The sequence below is a fragment of the Pelodiscus sinensis genome, chromosome 23 (assembly GCF_049634645.1).
Source record: "Pelodiscus sinensis isolate JC-2024 chromosome 23, ASM4963464v1, whole genome shotgun sequence".
Classification (NCBI taxonomy): Eukaryota; Metazoa; Chordata; order Testudines; family Trionychidae; genus Pelodiscus; species Pelodiscus sinensis.
In genome coordinates, this window is record NC_134733.1 from 5,365,656 (window position 1) to 5,389,433 (window position 23,778).

Sequence of the window (23,778 nt, forward strand, 5' to 3'; positions counted from 1 at the left end):
AGAGAGGCTGTTCTCGGTGGTGGCAGATGACAGAACGAGGAGCGATGGTTTCAAGTTGCAGGGGGGGAGGTCTAGGTTGGCTATTAGGAAAAACGATTTCCCTGGGAGCGTGGGGAAGCGCTGGGATGGGTTGCCTAGGAATGTGGTTTTTAAGTCCCAGCTTGACAAAGCCCTGGCTGGGATGCTTGAGTTGGGATGGGTCCTGCTGGTAGAACTGTAGCCAGCCTGTAGCGGTGCTTGGGATTCTTCCAGCTCCAGTGCACTTGGGCCAAAAGAAATCTGACGAGGTTCGGTGCAATTCTATCGGCACTAGATGTCTCTCGTTAAAGCCTGGAGAAGAGCTTTCCAAGGAGGCTGTCTGCCGTGTGCACAGAGCTCAGCCATCTCGCCCCTGGCCAGAACCAGCTTATTTTTAAAGGAGTCTTCCATGATGTCTGCTTTAATGGCCCAAGACCTCACCAGGCACAGGGGAAGCAGAGCGTGTCCTTTGGGCCCACAGCAGGAAGCCTCCTTGGGAAGCACTTCTCCAAGCTCTGACAAGAGATATCTGGGCTATACTGGCACCCTTTTCCGGAAATGCTTAAAACGGAAAACTTTTCCGTTATAAGCATTTTCGGAAAAAGCACATCTACATTGGCAGGATGCTTTTCCGGAAAAGCACTTTTTGCGGAAAAGCGTCCATGCCAATGTAGACGAGCTTTTCCGCAAAAAAGCCCCGCTCGCCATTTTTGCGATCAGGGCTTTTTTGCGTAAAAGAAATCTGGACTGTCTACACTGGCCCTTTTCCGGAATAGTTTTCCGGAAAAGGACTTTTGCCCGAACGGGAGCAGCATAGTTTTTCCGGAAAAACACTGACGATTTTACATTAGATCATCAGTGCTTTTCCGGAAATTCAAGGGGCCAGTGTAGACAGCTGGCAAGTTATTCCGGAAAAGCGGCTGATTTTCCGGACTAGGGGTGTGTCTAGACTACATGCCTCCTTCGACGGAGGCATGTAGATTAGCCAGATCGGAAGAGGGAAATGAAGCCGCGATTAAAATAATCGCGGCTTCATTTAAATTTAAATGGCTGCCCCGATCTGCAGATCAGCTGTTTGTCGGCAGATCGGGGCAGTCTGGACGCGACGCGCCGACAAAGAAGCCTTTCTTCATCGGCACAGGTAAGCCTCGTGAAACCAGGTTTACCTGTGCCGATGAAGAAAGGCTTCTTTGTCGGCGCGTCGCGTCCAGACTGCCCCGATCTGCCGACAAACAGCTGATCGGCAGATCGGGGCAGCCATTTAAATTTAAATGAAGCCGCGATTATTTTAATCGCGGCTTCATTTCCCTCTTCCAATCTGGCTAATCTACATGCCTCTGTCGAAGGAGGCATGTAGTCTAGACACACCCTAAGTGGCCAGTGTAGACACAGCCCTAGTGCGCACCGACTACAGTTCTACCCACAGTGTCTTCAGCGCTGGTCGCTAGATCTTTAGGGCCCCGGGCTGGGAGCCAGGCTGTGATGTGATGTGCCAGGTGACTTGGAGACCTTCTGTGCCTCAGTCTCCCCACCAGTAAAGCGAGGCTAATGTTACCGACCGTGCTTTGTAAAGCACTGTGAGATCATCAGATGAAAGGGGCTGTAGGAGCTAATGGACGCTAGTTCTCCATTTCTGGTTTAGCGCGGCCGTAGGGGAACAGGATGGATTTTACTGTGCTCAGAGCACACAGCAGCAGCAATTGCTGGAAGTCACCCACCGGCCAGTGCACCTGAATTCTGACTGATAGTGCACCGTCGGCTCGAGCAGTGTTTCTCAACCAGCGGTACGAGTCCCCTTAGGGGTACCCGAGAGAAGTCTGGGGGGGACGTCAACGCAACTGAAATTTGGAGAAAACTGAATTTTTGTGTGAAGTTTTACAGCACTTTATTATTTTTGTACTTTTTACACCCAAAAATTTCATTGCCCGCCCGGCTACGAGTAAGTTGTTTAAACAAACGTGTTGCTATGGTGGAAACAAATTGTGTGTGTCTGAAAACTGTAGGTACTGGGGGTACTTATTTTTTTTAAAGGGTTATTTTATAAAAAAGGTTGAGAAACTTTGTGCTAGAGGTATGGAGCCTCCCACCCCACCATGCTTCTCTGGCGGCACCTTTTCTCGTCCCTCCCAACACCTCACACAGCTCCCGCATGATGCCGTGCCACTCACGGCGATGGAGACAGGCCCGGCCTGAGTGTGCTGTGGTCTTGGGTGCAAGGTCCCTCCAACCGGGACAGAGGGTTGTGGGGTCAAAGCAGGGCAGCCCCATGAAACCCAGCACTGCTGAGAGGAACTGTTCTTGGCTTGCCAAAAACCTGCCCACCTGCCAGCCCGGTCCTGGGTCCTTTGCATATCTCTGCCACCGCCACACACTCCTGTCTTGCAACACCCCAGAGTAACCCAGCTCCAAGCTCCCTACCCAACAAAACGCTTAGCCCTGGCTTGAACATCCTTACACCTCCCGCACAGGGCTTCCGGGACAGAGGAGCCATGCAATGCCCTAGCCAAAGCGGGCCAAGAAGTGACCCAGCCCAAGTCTTTGCACAAGTGACGGGGGCTGGATTCAAATCCTGGTTCTCCAGCAAGAAACAGGCCGAGCCACCGGCTGCTTTCCTTCAAGCTCTCAGCAGCATAGTATCACGAGGGCCTGAAACAGAAGCCCACGTATCACAGGCCAGGCGTGAGGCCCAAGGCCTAGGCAGCAATGGGCAAGACTTTGCTGACATAAAGCAGAGTGAAGCTGTGAGAAGAGGCAGGCCCTGCTCACAGAAGCTGGCCAGACCAGGGCTGAGCTTACAGAACCACTCCTGCCTATGACGTACGAGGCGCAGGCTGTGAGCACGCTCCAGAGGGGTCGTAAGAGAAGATCTCATTAAGGAACATCTTGGTACCAACACCCCCGCCCCCCGATGACAAGAGCACACCGACCTGGTGTCTAAATTGACAACATGAGGGAAGGGGCGGTAACCAGATATGTCAGGAGTGAAAGAATGCGATTGCAGTGTGAACGTGAGCGAAGTTTTGTTGGAAAAACGGTCGTTTTTGCGAAAAAACTCTGCAGTGTAGACATACCCTAGACTACACACCTTTTTTGAAAGAGGCTTTTTCGAAACATACTTTCGAAACAGCCTCTTTCGAAAAATTGCATCTAGACTACAGCCAGTGCTTTCAAAAAAGCAAGTTGCTAGTCTGGATGCTCTCTTTCGAAAAAGCACAGTTTGCATTAGATAGCGCCTTTTTTCAAAAGAGCACTTTTGAAAAAAGGCGTTATTCCTCATAAAATGAAGTTTTCTGCGGTCGAAAAAACGGCCGCATTCTTTCAATTTCCTTTCGAAAGAACGCAGCAGCAGTCTAGACGCAGGGGAAGTTTTTTAGAAAAAAAAGGCCACTTTTACCGAAAAAACCCTGTAGTGTAGACACACCCTAATTGTGCAGGGTTAATGCGTTAGATATGGGCGCACGCACGCAGCCAAACGTTCATCAGCATTGATGGAGCAGAAGTCCTGTCAGGAAGCCATGGGGACGTCTGACTGACTACAAGCAGCTTGTGCACACTGATAACCCCAGGGCAGAATACAGGCTGTTCCCAATTAAAATCCGGTCAGCCTCTTTCCACTGGGGTGATGGAAGTTTCTGGAGGGCAAGCCCAGCCCAGCTAAGTGAGACCACATGCTGGGCTCCTTTTCCAAGGGTCACTTGACATCAGCACGTACTTCGTGTTCTCGCTGTCTCCGTGCAGGGAAAACAGCTGGCTGATGCCGCGCCAAGTGGCCTGACATCTCCCCAGGCGTGGCCTGCTGGGGAAAGGGGAGGGAGCGCCCTTCCTCCCAAAACAAGATGTCCGGGGTGCAGTGCTTGGGCGTGGCGGGTGCTAATCATCTCCTGGCAAAGCTCACTCCAGATGCTGGATCGGATAGAGGAGGCTCTGGTCGCGGATACGATTTGCACCAGGAGGATCTGTGAGCAGGGCAAGGGGAATCCCCAGGGCAGGGTGTGTGGGGGGGGGAGATCTGAGTCCAGCTTCTCATGGGATTGGTGTCTATGAGGATGTCGACACTACAGAGTTTTGTCGGAAAAACGGTCGTTTTTCCGACAAAACCTGAAGAACGTCCACACTGAAGTTGCGTTCTTCCCAAAGTAAATCAAAAGAACAGAGGGGTTTTTCCGGCATTGGGAATCCTCTTTCTACAAGGAAGAAGCCTTTTTCTGAAAGAGCTCTTTCGCAAAAAGGCGCGTGTGGACGGGGAGGAGGAAGTTCTTTCGCAAGAAGAAGAAAAAGGAAAAAGCACAGGTGCCCTGGTGGCCACTCCGTCCATAGTCATCACAGCTGAAATGCGAGACAGCGTCCATTCAGTCTGGACGCTCTTTCGAAAAAGCAGACCGCTTTTTCGATGCACTTTTGTGTGTGGGCGCTCTCTTTCGGAAGACATTTTTTCGGAAAGATCTCTTCCAGAAAACGGTTCTTCCGAAAGAAGCCTGCAGTCTAGACATAGCCTATATCACAATGGCACCATCACCGGGACAGGCACTTACCCATCTCAGCCTCAGCAGCAGGGGAAAGGATTCCTAGGGACTGAATTTGCCTCCGGCCCCTGGGGATGGCTAGAGGAACATGGCAGAAAGTGTGTTCTGCTGCCATCGTGGGATTTATCCTGAGGCTAAACGGAACCCTTCAGTCCTGACAAGCCAGCCCTGCTCCCCTGCTGCTACTCCTAACAGGCCCCGGCTGGGCGGAGTCCTACAGCGCTAGGTGCGGTACATGCACCCAGCAAAAGCCAGGCCTTGCCCCAGGGAACTTCCCGGCCAGCACACAAAGGGTAGGGGAATTATGATCCCCTTCGTACCGAGAGGCGTTGAAGCCCAGAGAGAGGAGGTGACTTACCCAAGGTCGTAGAGGAGAAGCTGGACCTGGATCCCCCAGTGTGTTCGTCACAAACCCGCCCTTCCGCCCCGCCAGTTCCCATAACACAAAATCTTTCCAGGCCTCTGTAGTGACATGGCCTGAAATCTGAGCAAACAAGGGCAAACTTGCTTCACTTCCTCCTCTGCGTCCTGGGGGCGGGCAGGACGTGTGTAGCCAGACAGCCCACCCATCTCATCCATCTTATTTGCCTCTCTGAAGCATACAGGGCAGAGAAGGAGCAGTAAAATCAGCATAGTCTATGCTGGCTCATCTGATCCTGAGGAGCTGAAAACATAGATACGAGGAGAGCGCGATTAAGGCAATAAGCTGGCCTCGAGGCTGCGAGAACTGCCCCCGGCTGGCACCCATGTTGATTCGAACACACACAGTCCCTGGGAGAGGAATTTCCCACTGAGAAAAGAATCCCCAGTAATTCCAATTCAGTTATCTCTCTTACAAGTGTAAATTAAGTTCACAACTCCCTTGTAAGAACTGGTCTCACAAAAGACAGACCAGCCCCATCTGGCATGACAGACAAGAAAGAGAAATACGTGACCCCATGGGTATATAAGATAGGTCCAGCACACACTCACTTTGAGTGTCATTCTACCCTCTACCTGCTGGTCGGGTTTGGTGTTTGACCTCCCGAGGTTCTATAGGGACGCCCACCTCGTATTTTCATCTTTCCTAGGAATTGAGGGACCGGCCCTGGCCTGACATGCTGAAGTCGAGAGGCACAGAAGGGGGTAAAAATTGTACCTGGATGTGGTCCTCTGTCTTAAGTGTACACATAGAAAGAGTAAGCTGTTACTTGGTACCATTATTTCTATTTTTCTCTCTTTATCTTCTTTGTAACCATTTTTAAGATCTATATTTTGCTAGTTGTTAAGAAATAGAGCAATAGCCATTGCAACCATCTGATTTATAAGCTTCTTTAATAAACCTGTAACTGTTTAAGTTTTAACCTGACTCCTTCAGTTGCTGTAATAGAACCAAACACAATTTAAAAGAACTTCAGCCGGTCTTAAGGGACAGACATAGGGAGCCCTGACCGTCGGCTGACAACGTGGGACGGCGACAGACTCATCCACAGAGACCTCCCCTCCACTGTTCTGGGTCGGGGGGGGAGGGGGGCACTGTGCAAGCGGCAAGAAAGCGATTTCTCTTGAGGTGCGCCGGCCAGACAGCATCAACCCCCTCCCACCAGAGGGAGAACACGGGACCGGGGCTGGCGGTGCCTGGCTCTACAGAGCAGTTTGGTTGCTCGCCGTCTTCTGCGCCATGATCAGCTGCAGCCAGATGGCCCAGGGAGAAGCCGTAGAGTCCCTCTGGATGTGCCCCACATGGAGGGCACGTACAGTAGTGATTCTAGGCAGCAGCAGAGGCATAGCGAGGGTGTTATGTGCCCGGGGCCAAAGGCAAAATTTGCCCACACACACCCCTCTCTGCAGCCACGCAGCGGGGCCCTGAACCTGGCACATAGCTGAGCCCAACCCTGGGAGGGGGGAAGCTTGTACCACGTCTCCCTCTACCCCCTTCCAGGTTGGGGCCGGGCCCCGCATTAATTAACCTGCTGGCGGAGATGGAGGAGGGTCGAGCTGGGGGTGGAGAGGCGGGGAGAAGGCTCCAGCTGGTGGTGGCGGGCGGAGGAGGAGCAGGCAATGGATGACAGGGGTAGCGGAGGGAAACTAAATGCCCCCCCCAGCCTGGCACCTGGGGGCAATTCCCCCCCCCCCGCCCTCCTCTCACTGCACCACTGGGCAGCAGCAACCTCAAAGGCAGGCAAAACAAAGCAATACCCCTGGGTGCATCTTGGATCATCCATAGATGGCCTCCAACTCAATCCCAAATCGCATGATCAGCACTGATGTACAGCGGCGCTGACTCAGTCGGGGCAGGCCAGGGCCTGCTGGTTGCCTGGAGAGGGCAGCCTTGTATGAACTGGGGCGCCAACGCACATCTTAGCCCCCTATTCTCCTCATGCTTGGCACAGAGAGAATTGCTCGACAATGGTAACGGCCTCACCCTCCTCCCCACTGGGTCATTCGGACTTCTGCTAACGACAGGCTGCAGAACTCGCTTCGCCTCCCACTGAAATGCAGCCACCTCCTCAGAGGCCCAGCACGGCTCCGTGATCGAGCGCAGCAGGGCTCGGAGGCCTGGTGGAAGATGTTTCTGGAAAACGGGGGTCTAAAGCCGTTCATCTTTGGAAAGTGGCAAATGGCAACGCTGCAGCTGCATGCCTCCTGGGTGGCGGCTGGGATCCTTTCCCAGATACATCTGTGGTACCCAAGGAGGTTCCACGAGACGGCTGTTAGTGGTGCATCATGGGAGACAACAAAACCCGTGGAATATAATGGCGGCTTGAGACCTAGCCACTACAATTCCCACGAGGCAGTGTGGCAGCATTTCAAAGCAACATGTTCAGTTTAGGGATGGAAGTTTTCTCTTTAAAAATGCAGCATTTTCCATAAAAAGCAATTTAGGTCGAAGTACAGTGAAACCTTTGTTATCCGGCACTCCGTTAACCAGAAAACTTTGTTAACCAGCATTGCTCCCCGCCACAATTATGTCACATCTTCAGGCACACAGGCCTGGCTTGGTTTACCATGATTCGCTTCACAATTTTTTATGTAAGAAGTATTAATCATCTTTTTTTGCTGTTGCAAAAAAAGCAAATATGATTCTAGGTTGTATCAACAGGTGTGTTGTAAGCAAAACTCGTGAAGTCATTCTGCCGCTCTACTCTGCACTAGTTAGGCCTCAGCTGGAGTACTGTGTCCAGTTCTGGGCGCCACATTTCAAGAAAGATGTGGAGAAATTGGAAAGGGTACAGAGAAGAGCGACAAGAATGATTAAAGGTCTAGAGAACATGACCTATGAAGCCAGGCTTCATGAACTGGGCTTGTTTAGTTTGGAAAAAAGAAGATTAAGGGGGGACATGATAGCGGTTTTCAAATATCTAAAAGGGTGTCACAAGGAGGAAGGAGAAAATTTGTTCCTCTTGGTTACTGAGGACGGGACAAGGAGTAATGGGCTTAAAGTGCAGCAGGGGAGGTTTAGATTGGACATTAGGAAAAAATTCCTAACTGTCAGGGTGGTCAAATATTGGAACAAATTGCCAAGGGAGGTGGTGGAATCTCCCTCTCTGGAGATATTTAAGAACAGGTTAGATAGACATCTGTCAGGGATGGTGTAGACGGAGCTTGGTCCTGCCTTGAGGGCGGAGGGCTGGACTCGATGACCTCTCGAGGTCCCTTCCAGTCCTATTATTCTATGATTCTATGATCTTTAACTCAAAAGAGAAATGTGAGACCAGCTGCCTCACACTACAAAACTACCAATATTAAAAACTTGTGTGTTACTATTATTCTCTATTGATTTTTCCCAGGCTGATGGGACCCTCAGATAACCAGAATGTTTAGATCACCGGAACGCCCTAATCCCCAAGTGTGCCGGATAACATAGATTTTACTGTCCCAGCACCACCATACGGCACAGGGAGAGAAGAAAGCAATACACCCTGCTGAAACTAACGGGGAACTTCAAGAGGTAGGAAGAATGGCCATTGCCCCAAAAGGAACTAAGCAGTACTTGCAATGGGATCATTCCCCAGCGCCCAAGAGGCAAGGGAAGTGTACAAACCCCGAGAGAAGAGAAACCACTTAGCTGGATCTTTCACTTTTGCAAGAACCGTGTTTGGACAAATTCCCTAAAAGGTCCCCGAAACACTTCAGCATTTCCAACGGCCTAGCTGGAACAGATCACTCTAGCAAGGAAGTGATAGAGATGTAGCCGTGTTAGTCTGGGGTAGCTGAAACAAAAAAAACAGGACTGTGTAGCACTTTAAAGACTAACAAGATGGTTTATTAGGTGATGAGCTTTCGTGGGCCAGACCCACTTCCTCAGATCAAATAGTGGAAGAAAATTGTCACAACCATATATACCAAAGGATACAGTTAAAAAAAATGAACACATATGAAAAGGACAAATCACATTTCAGAACAGAAGGGGGATGCGGGGGGGGGGGGAGGGAGAAGGAAGGTAAATGTCTGTGAGTTAATGATATTAGAGGTGGGGAAAGGTAAATGTCTGTGAGCTAATGATATTAGAGGTGATAATTGGGGAAGCTATCTTTGTAATGGGTAAGATAGTTAGTGTCTTTGATGAGACCGACACTTTGGTATCCTTTGGTATATATGGTTGTGACAATTTTCTTCCACTATTTGATCTGAGGAAGTGGGTCTGGCCCACGAAAGCTCATCACCTAATAAATCATCTTGTTAGTCTTTAAAGTGCTACATAGTCCTGTATTTTGTTCTAGCAAGGAAGGGCACGTTCCAGTGAATCCTGTGAAGCCAGGACCAGCTGGGGACTCTCCGTATCCCTTGCCCAACTAGCAAATGCACCAAAACAACTTTGGATGTGGGAATGAAAGCAAAGCCGTGGCCTGACTTGGTCCAGGGAACACAGAAAGCCAAGGTGTATTCGCATATGTCTGCATGGCACAAAACCATGGCAGGGAATCTTAGAGCCTCTGTCTGCAGACTTGGGTTTGCGCCCTGGAGCTAAAAATAGCCACGGAGCTGTCCTGGCTTGGGCTAGGATACCCATCTCCCTCCTGGGGCTTCTGAGCCCAAGTTCCACCCTGAGTCAGGGAGGCTACACGACTATTTTTAGAATTGTAGCGCGAGCCCGTCCGCCTCCCCAGCGCTTCCTGAGGCTGTAGCCCTGGGCTCTGAAACTTGCTGCTGATGGAGCTGGTGTTTGCTGTGTAGACGTACCCGCTAGTGTACTTACTAGGTGGATCCCAGGTTGGAAAAATTAGCCTGAGACAGGAGATTCTGTAAAGCAGGGGTGGGCAAGACAGCATGGCCCGCCAAACCGCCCTGCTGCTCCCCCGCCCCCCAGGTCTGGGGGCAGGGTGAGTGTGCCAAGTCTCCTCCCTCCACCAGGGGCATGCAACATCAGAGGGAACGGTTCTCTCTAGCTACCATGTGCCCCTGGTTGGGTGGGGCCAGGAGGACTTTGCACGCTCCCCCAGACCCTGGCCTGGGAGCAGGGGGAATGCGTGATGTGTCTCCCCACCGCAGTGCCTGGAAGAAACCACCAGCTGTTTTAAAACAGCTGGCGAGTCTCTCTAGGCACAGGGGATGGGGAGCAAAGACTTTACACGCTCCCCCACAGAGGAGCATGAGGAGTCTTCTGGCCCCGCCTCTTCCACCTGAAGCCCCACCCTTTTGAAAATGATTGCCCACCCCTACTGTAAAGAAAGGATTGCTGGTATAATGCCTCCTGGTTCGTTACATACACTGAACATTAAGTGGTTTAAATGGAATGACATGTACATTCAAGGGTGGTTGGTTTTTTCCAGGAAAAAGATGCCTGGCTCCTATTCCTGGCTCCAAGGGCAAGTCATGTTTGGAGTCTGTGCCTCTTTTCCCCAACATGGCTTAGGGGATAGGGAATTGGCTTGGGGAGCACAGGGTGGTGGGTTTGATTCCCCCCCTCCCCCAGGCAGCTCAAGTCCTGTCCCTTTCCTGCAGGCATACCCTGGGAGCAACCAGACAGCCAACACAGGATAATGGACCCTCTGGAGCTAGGAAGGTGGTGTGGAGTAGGGGATACGGCATTTGCCTGGGGAGTACAGGGGTGGAGGCTTTTGTGAAGTGCTTTGAAATGTGGAGGGAGGCGTGCCTGTGGGTATTATCCCTGGGTGCGATGCAATTTCTTGAGTTTAGCTTGCAGAATCTGCAGGTGACAGGGATCGCTAGTGGATGGGTATTATCCCTGGGTGCGATGCAATTTCTTGGGTTTAGCTTGCAGAATCTGCAGGTGACAGGGATCTCTAGTGGATGGGTCATCTGACAAAACATCTCCAGCTGCACAGCGCCCCCTAGTGACCTCCTGGGGCAGTGGACACATGCCTCTTGCAGCAGCTGATTTCCCTGAAGACACTGGGTATGTTTAAGCCTTGCGTGCAGAGTAGTGTAGCTGTGTCGGACCCAGGATATCAGAGACACAAGGCGGAGAAGGTCCCATCTTTCAGTGGACCAGCTTGTGCTGGCATAAGACAAGCTTTCGCGAAGCTGCCGGATGAAAGACTTGCTGGTGCGGATTGTAAAGGGAAGAGGAAAAAACCAGTCTCTCTCTCCCTTGCCGGTCCTTATATTTTGCCTGTCCGTTTACCAGCTTCAGTCAAAGACTCAGTTGAAACTGTTCCCCCACTGCTGGCCGTGTCTTGTTAGCCCTAATGCAGGGAGGAGAGGTTCTGGGTCCTCCTCTAGAGAAATCAGCCGTTACCAGCATGTGCTTATTTCCAAAAACTCCCCTGGAACCAGCACTGCTAACCTGTGTCTACGTAACGCCGCCAGGCAGAACCGAACCTGGGAACCTCAGAAATTTATGCACGAGCCTCGACTGCCTGCATTGAAAGCCAGTTGGGTCTCCACTAAGGCTGTGGAGCAGACTCTGTCTTTCTGTCTGTATGTGGGCTAGGTTCTCCTACACAGGACAATGACCCACACCCAGCATCTTTACCAAACCCGTTCTTTAAACATTCCCCCGAGCAACACCTCCGCTTCAAAACAGAGGCCCTGCTCCGCCACACACTTACCCGCACGCTTCATTTCACCCAGGGGAGCATCTGTGAATCAAGTGTGATATGGGGGTTGCAGGATGGGAGCCAAAACCAGTCTGGCAGCTGCAGGAATGGGGGGGGAGGGGAAGGTTCCAAAAAATTCTTTCCTAGACTGATGTGAACTGAAAAATATGCTGCTAGAGACACAGTTTTGGTGTGTGTCCCTTTCAGAAATAGCAGAGGTACCGGGGGCAGAGGGTGATTCCAAAGAATCCTATTTAAGGGGCCAGTGTAGAAGTTTCAAGTCCCAATTCTAATGCATCCGGCAGCTCTTTCCGAATGTCCTTGGATTTCTCTGTGGCTGAACAGAGACATGTTCTCCTGAGTCATAGCGGGAGAGAGGGGGGAAGAGTCTCCTGTTGACCAGTCCCATGTTTCCATCGTCCTTCCCCCAGCCTCAAGGCCCTTCCCGGAGAAGGGAAAACTTGCTGGTTGCATTGCCAGGGCCAAGAGGTCTGGATGCAGCAGGTTTCCTTCGATAGGACCCTTTCCCGGCATTTCTCCCCTCGGAAGAAACGCTGCAGAATTCTGCTTGCAGGCTCGGAGCACAGACGCGCAGGAGGCCTTTCCTGCCCCCGCTAATGCTTGCCGTCCCCCCTGCCCCGACTGTCAATCATGTCACCAGGGCCAAACGCCCCCTGGATGCAGTCAGCTTGCAAAGGGATGAGCGCACCCATCCTCCTTAGGTTCCTCCTTAGGTGCTGGGAGCCCCATTCTGAGCCTGGGGGCGGCTGGGAGCAGGATGGGCCGGGCTGGATTTATGCACACTCAGTAAGCTACAGTTTAGGGCGGCTGCGGCCAACACGCGGCTTTCGAACCACATGCAGCTCTTCCCCCCTTACAGTACTATTCTGCATCTTTAAACATGCCCGTTATTTCAAAATATATTTCAAGATAGCGGGCGGGCTGTTCTGGTGTCCTTGTAACCCTCATTCCACAGGGTTAGGGACTTGGCAGAACAGCACTTTATTTGGAAATTACCTCAAAATAAGTTACGCAAATGGCTTATTTAGAGGAAAGGGTGCAGTGAAGATTTGGGATGTTAAATATCAGTTAATTAACTGAGCAGTCGATTAACCTAATGAATTCTTTTCGGTTTCTTAACTATTCTATAGACTCCTGGGGTGGGGCCAGCAGCCAGTGGGCTCTGGATCCATTCCTGACAAGCCCCCCACCTCTCTGTGCTGGGGTAACAGCCAGAAGCTGGTCCGCGAGGGGAGACAGTTTAAAAACCAGCTCCCCTTGCAGACCAGCTGCCTGTTGCCCTGTGCTGCTGCCTCTGATACAGAGGCAGCAGTGCAGGGTGGCAGCAGCCCTGTCCGGGGTTGAGGGTCTGAGCATCCAGTCCTAGCATGAGCCAGAACTAAGCTGGGTGGGCTGCCCACCTGGCTCTTAATACACTTTAAAGCAGACCCACAGCAGGGGGAGGTTCCAGATCTGTGACAAGCCAGGACTGAGCCAGGCTGCTGAGCGTGTCGTCTATAGCATTAACCTATCAGCTTTTGCTTATTGGTTAATCGACTGTTACATCCCTAGTGCAGACACAGCCTTCCAGGCCTAGGTTTGTAAGCTGCCACGTGCCAGTGCTCCTCAATCCGCACACACAGCGCCGCCCGCTCTCGGCTCTGCTCTCTCCCCCTGCAGGCTGCCTGCCTGCACACCTCAATCCCATCTTGCAACTTTCCTGGTGCTCCGGCCCTCCTGTCCTCCACCCCACAGCTTTGCCTGTGCTCTTCCCTCCGGCTGTCCAGCCACGCCTCCTATTCCAGCCCTCGGGTGTGGTCTGTCCACACCCCTCCCTCCCAACCTGCAGCCCCGGGAGCAGGCTGTGAAATCCATGTTAATGAATGCTGATTGCAAGCCTTCTCCCCCTCTGGAACGGGAGCAGAGTTTGATGCCCACCTGGATCCTACGCTCCTTGCAGTGGGGGTATTTCGTATCCCGTCCTCCACTGATGAATGGCGAGCAAGGGGGCTGCAACACCCTCCAACAGGCATTGGGGACTGGTGTCCGATTTAGCGAGCCCCGGGCATTAGTTTGTGGGGTTGGCCAAGCCATTTAGCTTTGCAAAAGCTCTTTTGTCTTGCTCATGGAGCCCTGCGCACTGCCCAAGCACCGGTCACACTTGGAACACGCGATTGCTCTAGCTCCAGGACGAGCAGCCCGTGTTGTTGGCTAGGGACAAGCTCCGCTGGCAGGGCTGGGTGGCTTGCAGGGGGCGGATAGGCTCTGCTCTCCCCCTCCTTCCTTTCCCCAGTCTCGCCTCCGAGCAGCATAGGAACCCCATAAATTCAAGTCAAAACGTCCAAGCCCTCCCTGTTCGAGTGTCTCTGAAATCAGGCCAAATGAGCTTGCTTGTCCCTAATAAAACACTTAACCCTTTTCCTGCCTCTTTTGCCTGAGGGACCCCAGCACTTTCTACACCAACTCTTACAGAGTCGGGCCAGGTTAAGTATCCCCGTTGTACAGAGGGGAAACTGAGGCACCGTCTGGAGAAGAGAGTTGCCCAAGATCGTGGAGATGAGGCTCATTTGCCCCAGTGAAGGGCTCCCACGGGTCATAGAGGCAGCCTGTCCAAGGGGCAACACGCTGAGGTATAAGGCCCCTCACTTGGCCAGTCCTTGCTCATTCCAGCCTCGCCTGTGCTAGGAGAGACTGTTGTCCCCGTGCCAGCAATGGCACAGCTGCACTTGCGTGGACAATGGGAAGCTCCCAGGTGCAGGTCGGGTCCTGGTGCTGTATCTCCCTGGCACAAGAGGATGCCCCAGCGGATGAAAGTCCCGTGCCCTGGCTCTGCACCAGCGGATGAAAGACCCGTGCCCTGGCTCTGCACCAGCGGATGAAAGACCCGTGCCCTGGCTCTGCACCAGCGGATGAAAGACCCGTGCCCTGGCTCTGCACCAGCGGATGAAAGTCCTGTGCCCTGGCTCTGCACCAGCGGATGAAAGACCCGTGCCCTGGCTCTGCACCAGCGGATGAAAGTCCCGTGCCCTGGCTCTGCACCACAGATGAAAGACCCGTGCCCTGGCTCTGCACCAGCGGATGAAAGACCCGTGCCCTGGCTCTGCACCAGCGGATGAAAGACCCGTGCCCTGGCTCTGCACCAGCGGACGAAAGACCCGTGCCCTGGCTCTGCACCAGCGGACGAAAGTCCCGTGCCCTGGCTCTGCACCAACGGATGAAAGACCCGTGCCCTGGCTCTGCACCAGCGGATGAAAGACCCGTGCCCTGGCTCTGCACCAGCGGACGAAAGTCCCGTGCCCTGGCTCTGCACCAGCGGATGAAAGACCCGTGCCCTGGCTCTGCACCAGCGGATGAAAGTCCCGTGCCCTGGCTCTGCACCAGCGGACGAAAGTCCCGTGCCCTGGCTCTGCACCAGCGGACGAAAGTCCCGTGCCCTGGCTCTGCACCAGCGGATGAAAGTCCCGTGCCCTGGCTCTGCACCAGCGGATGAAAGTCCCGTGCCCTGGCTCTGCACCAGCGGATGAAAGTCCCGTGTCCTGACTCTGCACCAGCGGATGAAAGACCCGTGCCCTGGCTCTGCACCAGCGGATGAAAGTCCCGTGCCCTGGCTCTGCACCAGCGGATGAAAGACCCGTGCCCTGGCTCTGCACCAGCGGATGAAAGTCCTGTGCCCTGGCTCTGCACCAGCAGATGAAAGACCCGTGCCCTGGCTCTGCACCAGCGGATGAAAGACCCGTGCCCTGGCTCTGCACCAGCGGATGAAAGACCCGTGCCCTGGCTCTGCACCAGCGGATGAAAGACCCGTGCCCTGGCTCTGCACCAGCACCGCTGCACAGCTGCTGGAGCACAAGTCCTGCAGCATCTCGCAGCTTTTGTCTTGTGTCGACGTCCGGGCTCAATGCAGTACCCAGAGTCAACACGCCCAGGGCGCGACACATGGTCTCTGCACACACAAACCCAGTGTGGACCCCCCATGGGCAGCGGCTGGCAGCCAGGAAACTGGGCCCTCAGGGGGCCATGCAGGAAAGGGCCGGTCTCCGTGTTATGGGGCTGGAAGGGGGACCAACTCCCTCCACGGTTCAGACTAAACCCCTTGCCCAGTGGCTCCTCCTGCAGCTCGGGGCCTCTGGTCCCCCAGCCAAGGAGCAAGAAAGGGGAGCTGAGCAGAGACAGAGTCCCACGCGGGAGGGGAAAGGCCAATCCCGTCTCTTCCAGCGAGGGAACTGGGCGGGGAGGACGACCCTGCCCAAACACCGTCAGTCCATGTGCGAGGTGCATTGGAATTCAGATGCCAGAACTGGGGGTGCAGAGAAGACAAGTGGGGGGCTCTCTCCCTACTATGGCCAGATGGAGCCAGGGCCCCTTCCCTTAGCATCCCCACCGGCACTGGGGCTCCTGTGCCCCACATTAGCCTGGCCTGCAACAACGAGAGAGGCACATGGACTCCACCTTGCCGTGAAGCAGAACTCAGCCCTGGCGCTCAGCCACTTGCATCCCTTCTGCTCCAGGACCCGACGGCTCGGACAGATGGGTCTAGAAGGGCACATCCGCCTCCTGCCTCTTAACTCTGCTTCCTGGGCTTCGTGCCTGCCTGCGTGGGCTGGCGCAGCGCCCGGCTCCATTCACCCTGCTGGACTCACTTCATGAGAGAAGCTCAGGTGGAGAACCGGGCCCATAGGAACATCGGCCTGAAAGGGGCCCCGTGGCTGACTGAATCCAAGCCCCAGAGATTTCTATTTGCCAGACGCTGAGTGTCAAGTTCGCCTACTTTTTCTTAAAGTGACGGGGTTGACGTAGGTTAAGGCAGGGGTACTCAACTTTGGCAGCCCTGGAGGCCACGCTGAGACTCACAGCACATGCCAAAGGCTGCAACTTAAGTGTGGCTGCATCGACATGCAAAGATATATGCAAATAGCTTCTCCCGGCACCTCCTCCCAGGGGGCTAGGAACGCCAACACCCTGTGCCCGTCTGTCCTAGCCAGCCTGTCCGCTTGCGTCTTTCAATGCTCCCCCCCCAGGATTTGCCTCACCGTTGTGGAGCGTGTTCCCAGTGGAGGCCACGTTCAAAGGATCCCACCCACGGGCCACATGCTGAGCCCCGTGTAAACCCAAACTGCACAGCAGGCCGCAAACAAACGGGCCGCGTGTCGAGTAGCCCTGGGTTAAGGTATTGGGTTGTTACCACGTGCATGCGGTGGGCATAGGGCATGGTGAAAACGGCCGCCCTGCCCCCCACGCCAAGTTCTCTAGCCATGCAGCGGGTAAACCACAGCCAGGAGCAGTGTAGGATCCATGGCCCATTCAGGCCTGGGCCTCTGAGCCAAGACTGCTGGCTGACCAAGGGGTCAGCCGGGCTCCCCTGGCTGTGCGAGGTAGCCTGGGGTGGTAGGCAGAGATCATGTCTTCCATCTGAACCTCCGTGTCCCTGGACAGGGGGTGGCAGCGCCCTGGCTCTCAGCGTTTTCCAGACAGTTCTCTGACCTGCCTCAAAAGGCAGCATCTCTCTCAATGCGCTTCCCCAAGCAGTGAGCACAGATCAGCTGCCTCAGAGTTATATTTTCAGCATTACCATCCAAGCTGGGCAAACTGGAAAGGAGTCACAATTCAGAGCTAATCTGCTTCGGAGAGGCAGCATGGTCCAGGGGAGTCTATTCCCAGCTCTGCCACTGATCCGCTGTGTGGCCTTGGGTGTGTCACTTTACCTGTTTCCTCACCCCCGCTGGCTCTTGTCTATTGCTATTGTAAGCTCTTCAGAGCAGGGAGTGTCTCTTAGCAGGGGCCTGTCCAGCCCCTGGCACATTGGGGCCCTGTTCCGATCAGTGCTTCGAGGCACTGCTGCCATACCAAAGCCAAACAATAGTGTTCCATGGGGTGGATCTTTGGGGTGCATAACCTGTTTGCAGTACAGTGCAAAGAATGGCCTTCTGTGCAATGAGACTCACCGAGTCCAGTCCCCTGCCCTCACGGCAGGACCAAGCACCCTCGATCATCCCTGACAGGTGTCTGTCCAACCTGCTCTTCAATATCTCCAGTGATGGAGATTCCACAACATCCCTAGGCAACTTATTCCAGTGTTTAACCCCCCTGACAGGTACGAAGTTTTCCCTGATGCCCAACCCAAACCTCCCTTGCTGCAGTTTAAGCCCATTGCTTCTTGTCCTATTCTCAGAGACCAAGGAGAACAATTTTTCTCCCTCCTCCTTGTCAACACCCTTTTTGGATAGTTGAAAACTGCTATCACATTCCCTCTCAGTCTTCTCCTTTCCAAACTAAACAAGCCCAATTCTTTCAGTCTTCCCTCATAGCTGATGTCTTCTAGACTTTTAATCATTTTTGCTGCTCTTCTCTGGACCCTCTCCAATTTCTCCACATTTTTCTTGAAACGTGGTGCCCAGAACTGGACTCAGTCCTCCAGTTGAGTCTTAATCAGCGCAGAGGAGAGAGGAAGAATGACTAATGTCCTTGCTCACAACACTCCTGTGACTATCATCAGTCAAGAGGCACCAAGAAAGACACACACAAAGAATCCTAGAACCATAGAGCTGGAAGAGACCTCAGAAGGTCATCAAGTCCAGCCCCCTGATCTAGGCAGGACCAATCCCAACTAAATCAACCCAGCCAGGGCTTTGTCAAGCCGAGACTTAAACACCTCTAGGGATGGAGACTCCACTACTTCCCTAGGGAACCCATTCCAGTGCTTCACCACCCTCCTAGTGAAATAGTTTTTCTGAATATCCAACCTGGACCTCTCCCACCACAACTTGAGACCATTGCTCCTTGTTCTGCCATGTGCCAGAGGCTCTCCCACCACAACTTGAGGCCATTGCTCCTTGTTCTCCCATCTGTCACTACTGAGAACAGCCTCTCTCCATCCTCTTTGGAACCTCCCTTCAGGAAGTTGAAGGCTGCTGTCAAATCCCCCCTCACTCTTCTCTTCTGCAGACTAAACAGACCCAACTCCCTCAGTCTCTCCTCATAAGTCTAGGGAAATAGTTTTTCCTAATATCCAACCTGGACCTCTCCCGCCACAACTTGAGACCACTGCTCCTTGTTCTGCCATGTGCCAGAGGCTCAACTGGGAATGAGCTACGCAACTTGAGCTACGTCAACTGCGGAGCGTGTTTTGCAATAGCGTATTTCAAAACTGGGAGCGTCGACACAGCCCTTAAATCGAAAGAGAGCGCTCTTCCTCCGACTTCCTGTACTCCTTGTACCATGAGGGGCGCAGGTGTCAGAACAAGACGACCCCCAGCTTGACCGAATTCCGACATGATTTCGAAGTATCTGCCGGTCGTGTAGACGTGGACTAAGTTGTTTCGAAATAACGTAGCGGTGTAGACGTGCCCTATCCTCTCCCTCCAGACTGCATCCCGTCCAGCTAAAGAGCCCCATTCAATTCTCCTCCCCCCCCCCACCCCCCCGCAGAGCTGAGGCTGAGCTGGAAGCGGGCAAGTCTGCTCAAGTTTATGGAGGAACGTTCCTTTCGGCTCGGCGCAGGGGGCCAGCGCTCCAAGAATCCAGATGTTTTTGCAAGGCACATCTGGGAACAATCAACCTCGGAGCAAGAACGACACAGTCGCCCTCTTTCATTGGGAGAAACCCCACCTTCCCCTCCCCCCGCGTTCCCCGCAGCGGCCCCGCGGCCGGAGCGCCGGAGAACAAAGGGGAGGGAAGAGGCTGCAAGGTTTCCTTGGGCCACTGCCCAGTGGGAAAACTCCCTGGAGGGGGCTCGGCTCTCCCGCGCCCGGCGCGCACATTTGCGCGGGGAGCTGGGGGGGTGGGGGGGGGCGCACAATTTTTTTCACGCTTAGATTCGGGGGGGGGGGGGAGGGAGAAAGTTTGAGCCTCCTTCCAAAGTTGGTTCTTTGCAGATGTGCTGAGTCGCTGAACATCTGCAAGTTTCCAACGGTCCCAGATCTGGATTGGAACCGCCCCCCCCCCCTTCCCAGATCCGGATTGGAACCCCCCCCCCTTCCCAGATCTGGATTGGAACCCCCCCCCCCTTCCCAGATCTGGATTGGACCTCCCCCCTTCCCAGATCTGGATTGGACCTCCCCCCTTCCCAGATCTGGATTGGACCTCCCCCCTTCCCAGATCTGGATTGGAACCCCCCCTTCCCAGATCTGGATTGGAACCCCCCCCTTCCCAGATCTGGATTGGAACCCCCCCTTCCCAGATCCGGATTGGAACCCCCCCCTTCCCAGATCCGGATTGGAACCCCTCCCCCTTCCCCCCAGCTTCTTTCTCCAGCAAACTTTCCGGCCGCCCAGAGACCTGCCTTTTGTTCGGAGCCGTGCTCGGGACTTGAGTCTCCACCTTGGGCTGGAGAAAGCAGCAAACAGCTGGCAAGGGGGGGGGGGGGGAAGGGATTTCCCCTCTCCCCCTCCCCCACCCAGAAAGTCTGCCCCAAATCAGAGACCGCTCAGAACTGCTCGCCCCTGCCCCCTTCTCGTAGCCTTACCCAGGTTGGGATCCGTGGGCCGGTTCCTTCCCGTCCAGATGCCTTGATGTCTTCTGGCTGGGCTAAAGGCTCCAAATGGGACAAGTAGCTCCTACCTCCAGCCGGAGCGCACCGCTGGGTCCTAATGCGCCACCCAGCGAGGCTCAGCCCCGCTTCTTTTACAGGGGACCTCGAAGGGCAGTTGCTGGCACTAGCCGAATTGCAGGGTGGTTTTTTGGTTTTTATGTGACACACTTCGGTACGTGTCAGTGGCGTGGCGAGGGTGTTCTGCCTCCAGGGGCAACTTTTGCGCCCCCCAATCCTTCGTCCATGTTATTTCTTTCTAAGTCCGCAAAAATAAGACTTAAAAAAAAAAAGAACAAAATCAAAAAGTTGCTTCCATAAGCTTCCGCGTCCATTGTCCGTTGTGTCCTGTTGCTCCCGGAGTTGAACGTGTTTCAGGCCAGCGTTTCGGCCGGCTTGCTCCAGACATCCTCACGGTAGGGATCTACTAACCGACCTCCTAATAGCCAAGGATACGGGGATCTGTTAGTACAGTGTTTCCCAACTTTTTTTTAATAAAGTACCCGTTTTCCCCAAAAATAAATAAATACAATTATAAGTACCTCAGTACCTACAGTTTTCAAACACACCATTTTTTTTCTATCATCGCCAGACAATTGTTTAAACAATTTATTCATAGCCGGGCAGGTGATGAAATTTTTGGGTGTAAAAGGTACAAAAATAATAAAGCGCTGTAAAACTTACAACAAAATTTCCGTTTTCTCCAGATTTCAGTTGCGTTGATGTACCCCCCAGACTTCTCTAGAGTACCCCTAAGGGTACTTGTACCCCTGGTTTAGAAACACTGCATGAGTAGATTGTAGTACAACGCATGCCACATCACCTCAGCGCTCGCAGTGTAACATAACTATCCTCCTATTTACTGCGGGAAGGTTTCGCTGGCACCTTTTCACAGTGGACTGTTGGAATAGATACAAAACAGGAAATAATCATAAAACAGCGAACAACAACTTCTGGAAGCTAAATTGGTGCCCCCCTAGCGTGGCATCCGGGGGTGACTGTCCCCCGCTACAACCCTGGTGCATGTTTAGCTAAGAGCTCAAGGAGAGAAGAGAGGGGCTGGATGTTGTTTGTGCAGGACCAAGCAGGGTGGGTGAGGGTCCACCTGCAAGCCGAGGCTCCAGGGACATCACTCTCCTGTTTGGCCTATGGCATTAAGAGAGTCCAGGACACAGCGGGGACCAGGGGTCATTCCCTCGCCGGCTTAGTGGTTGGTTTAGCCCAGGTCCCGGCAGACAAGTATTCCCCTAGCAAAGGCCCCATTATAACTGGCACCAAGGGCCTGAGCCAAAGTCCCCCCTCCCAGCCCCTGGGTCTATTAAGATAGGTCTACATGGCACTGCAAACCCCAGCTTTGTGCCCAGACACCCCTTCCATCCACACAGACCTCAATCCAACCTGGCTCCGGCCCCCAGCTGGCTCCAGCCCCCAGCGGGGCTGCAGGTTGGTGGGTCAGAGCTCCAGTCCTGCCGAGACGCCCGGTCCTTTTGCAGCATGGAGGCAGCTCAAGCCATGGATGGAGTCAGCTGGGATGTGTCGCGCATGAAGGACGTGCCAAGGCAAACAGGAGACCTGGGTCCAGCCACCGTAAGCCCCAGTTCAGGCCTAGAAACTAGGGATGTAATAGTGTAGTCAATTAACCGATTAACCAATAAACAAAAGCTTATCAGTTAATACTATAGACTACCTGCATTTGTCCCCCCCTCCCAGTAAATTTTTTAGCAGGCTGGCCAGCAGCCTGGCTCGGTCCCAGCTTGCACTGAGTCTGGAACCTACCTTCTGCTACGGCTCTGTATTTAAAGCATATTAGGTGCCAGGCAGGCAGGGAGCCCGGCTCAGCTCTGGCTCATGCCGGGTCTGGGAGCTCAGCCCTGCCCCGGACAGGAACCCTCTGTCACTCCGCACTGCTATCTATCTATTATGAGAATATGGGGGTTGTGCACCGCTGTCCTAGGCCAATCCAGAACCCACCCAACCTGGGATCCCCAGGCCAATGCCCTATCCCTTAAGCCTGCGGTTCTCAACCGATGGGTCCATGGTGACTTTTTCGGTGGTCCACAGGAACATTGTCCAAAGTCACATGGCATGAGCAGGTACTGCTGTTAGGCTGTTTTACGCCGTGTTCACAAGCATGCGGCGTGTTGTCCATAGCGTCACCTAGGACACAACCGTGTTGTGTTGCCAATAACTTCCGACTGAGGCTCTGAGCGTCAGCATAGCTGCTGTCATCGTGCTGAGCGGTTGCTGTGTCGTTCGTCCTGTGCTACATGTGCTGTTTTACAGTTGTGGTGTAGTTTGTTTATAATGGCAACGACAGGCAGAAATGTCAAGCGCAAGCATTCGGAGGACTACATCAAATTCGGCTTCACTTGTCAAGAAAAAGAAGGTGTGGGTTTGCCGCAATGTGTTATTTGTTTTAAAGTCTTAGGCAATGACTCAGTGAAGCCAGCTAAGTTGAAACTCCATCTCGAAAAGTGTCACCCCAACTTGTTGCAAAAGGATGAAGATTATTTTGACCGGTGGTTATCAGGTCCGAAATGGCAGCACCTTGACTCAACAAGCGCATTCTACAATAAGACAAGCAATGCCGTGTGTGCTTCCTACATTGTTGCATACAAAGTTGCACGGGCCAAGAAGCCTCGTACCATTGTAGAGCAACTTGTGCTCCCCTGTGCAAAAGAGATGGTGTGGCTTGTTCTTGGTGAGGAAGCAGCAAGGAAGCTGAATGATATATCTGTCTCTAACAACACAGTATCGAGACAGATAAATGAGATATCACAGAACATCAGTGAACAAGTTGTGGATGAAATAAAGAAGTCTCCATTGTTTGCCATACAATCGGATCAGTGTTTCCCACTTTTATTTGGCCACGGAACCCTTTTAAATTCGGAAGAATTTCGAGGAACCTGTACAGCCAGGGGGAAAATTTGTAAAGCAAAAAACCCCCCCAAAAACAAGAACAAAAACCCACCACCGGGGAATGGACCAGGGAGACCTGGGGGCCAAAATGCGGTCACGCATGTCCCGAGCCAGCTTTGGAAATGCAGAGTGGCAGTGGGGGAGGGAAAGTGCCTGAAAGCCAGCAAGAAACCAGAGAAGGAGCTGGTGTCTTTGCGCACCGGCTCCTCTCTGTCTCTTTTGGAGAGGGGGGGAAGAATCGAGTTCTCGCGGAAACCTTACTTTCACTTCACGGAACCCCGGGGTTCCACGGAGCCCCATTTGGGAAACACTGAATTGGATGAATCAACCGATGTCGCATTGTGCTCTCAGCTATTGGTGTTTGCAGGATACCTGGTTGAGGGAGTCTTCAAAGACGAGTTTCTTTTTTGTAAGACTCTTGATACCACCACAAAGGCTCAGGATGTGATGGAAATTGTTAACATTTCTTTGAAATACATGGTCTGGATCGGGTAAATCTTCTGGGTGTCACCACTGATGGGGCACCTGCCATGCTGGGCTCAAGATCGGGCTTCCAAATGCTGGTGAAATAGCATGCTCCAATGATAACCGGAGTTCGTTGCTTCATTCATAGGGACGCTTTGGCGTCAAAAACATTGCCTGATCAGCTGAACGCTGTTTTCAAAGGGTTGGTGAAAGTGGTGAATCACATCAAATCATCGGCTCTGAACACCAGGCTGTTCAAAAGATTTTGCCTGGACATGGGTTCTGACTTTGATGTGTTGCTGTTCTACACTTCTGTATGGTGGTTGTCAGCAGGGAACGTACTCAA

General features: G+C 53.2%; 1 protein-coding gene across 6 annotated transcripts in view; it reads right to left on the bottom strand.

The window, feature by feature from the left end:
• Positions 1–20,143, bottom strand: part of MFAP2 (microfibril associated protein 2) — a 41,355-nt gene extending 21,212 nt beyond the window's left edge. For 2 of the 6 annotated variants that reach the window (XM_014569566.3, XM_006115105.4), the window contains exon 1: positions 19,986–20,143. Coding sequence is in view for 2 of the 6 variants with exons in the window: in XM_075906411.1 (XP_075762526.1) it covers positions 4,900–4,981 (82 nt within the window). In the remaining 4 variants the exon portion in view is untranslated. Of the gene's footprint in view, positions 1–4,899; positions 4,997–19,802; positions 19,827–19,985 lie in introns of those variants that run through there. The other 4 variants (XM_075906411.1, XM_075906410.1, XM_075906413.1 and 1 more) reach the window with 3 other exon arrangements.
• Positions 20,144–23,778: the final 3,635 nt, after the last annotated feature.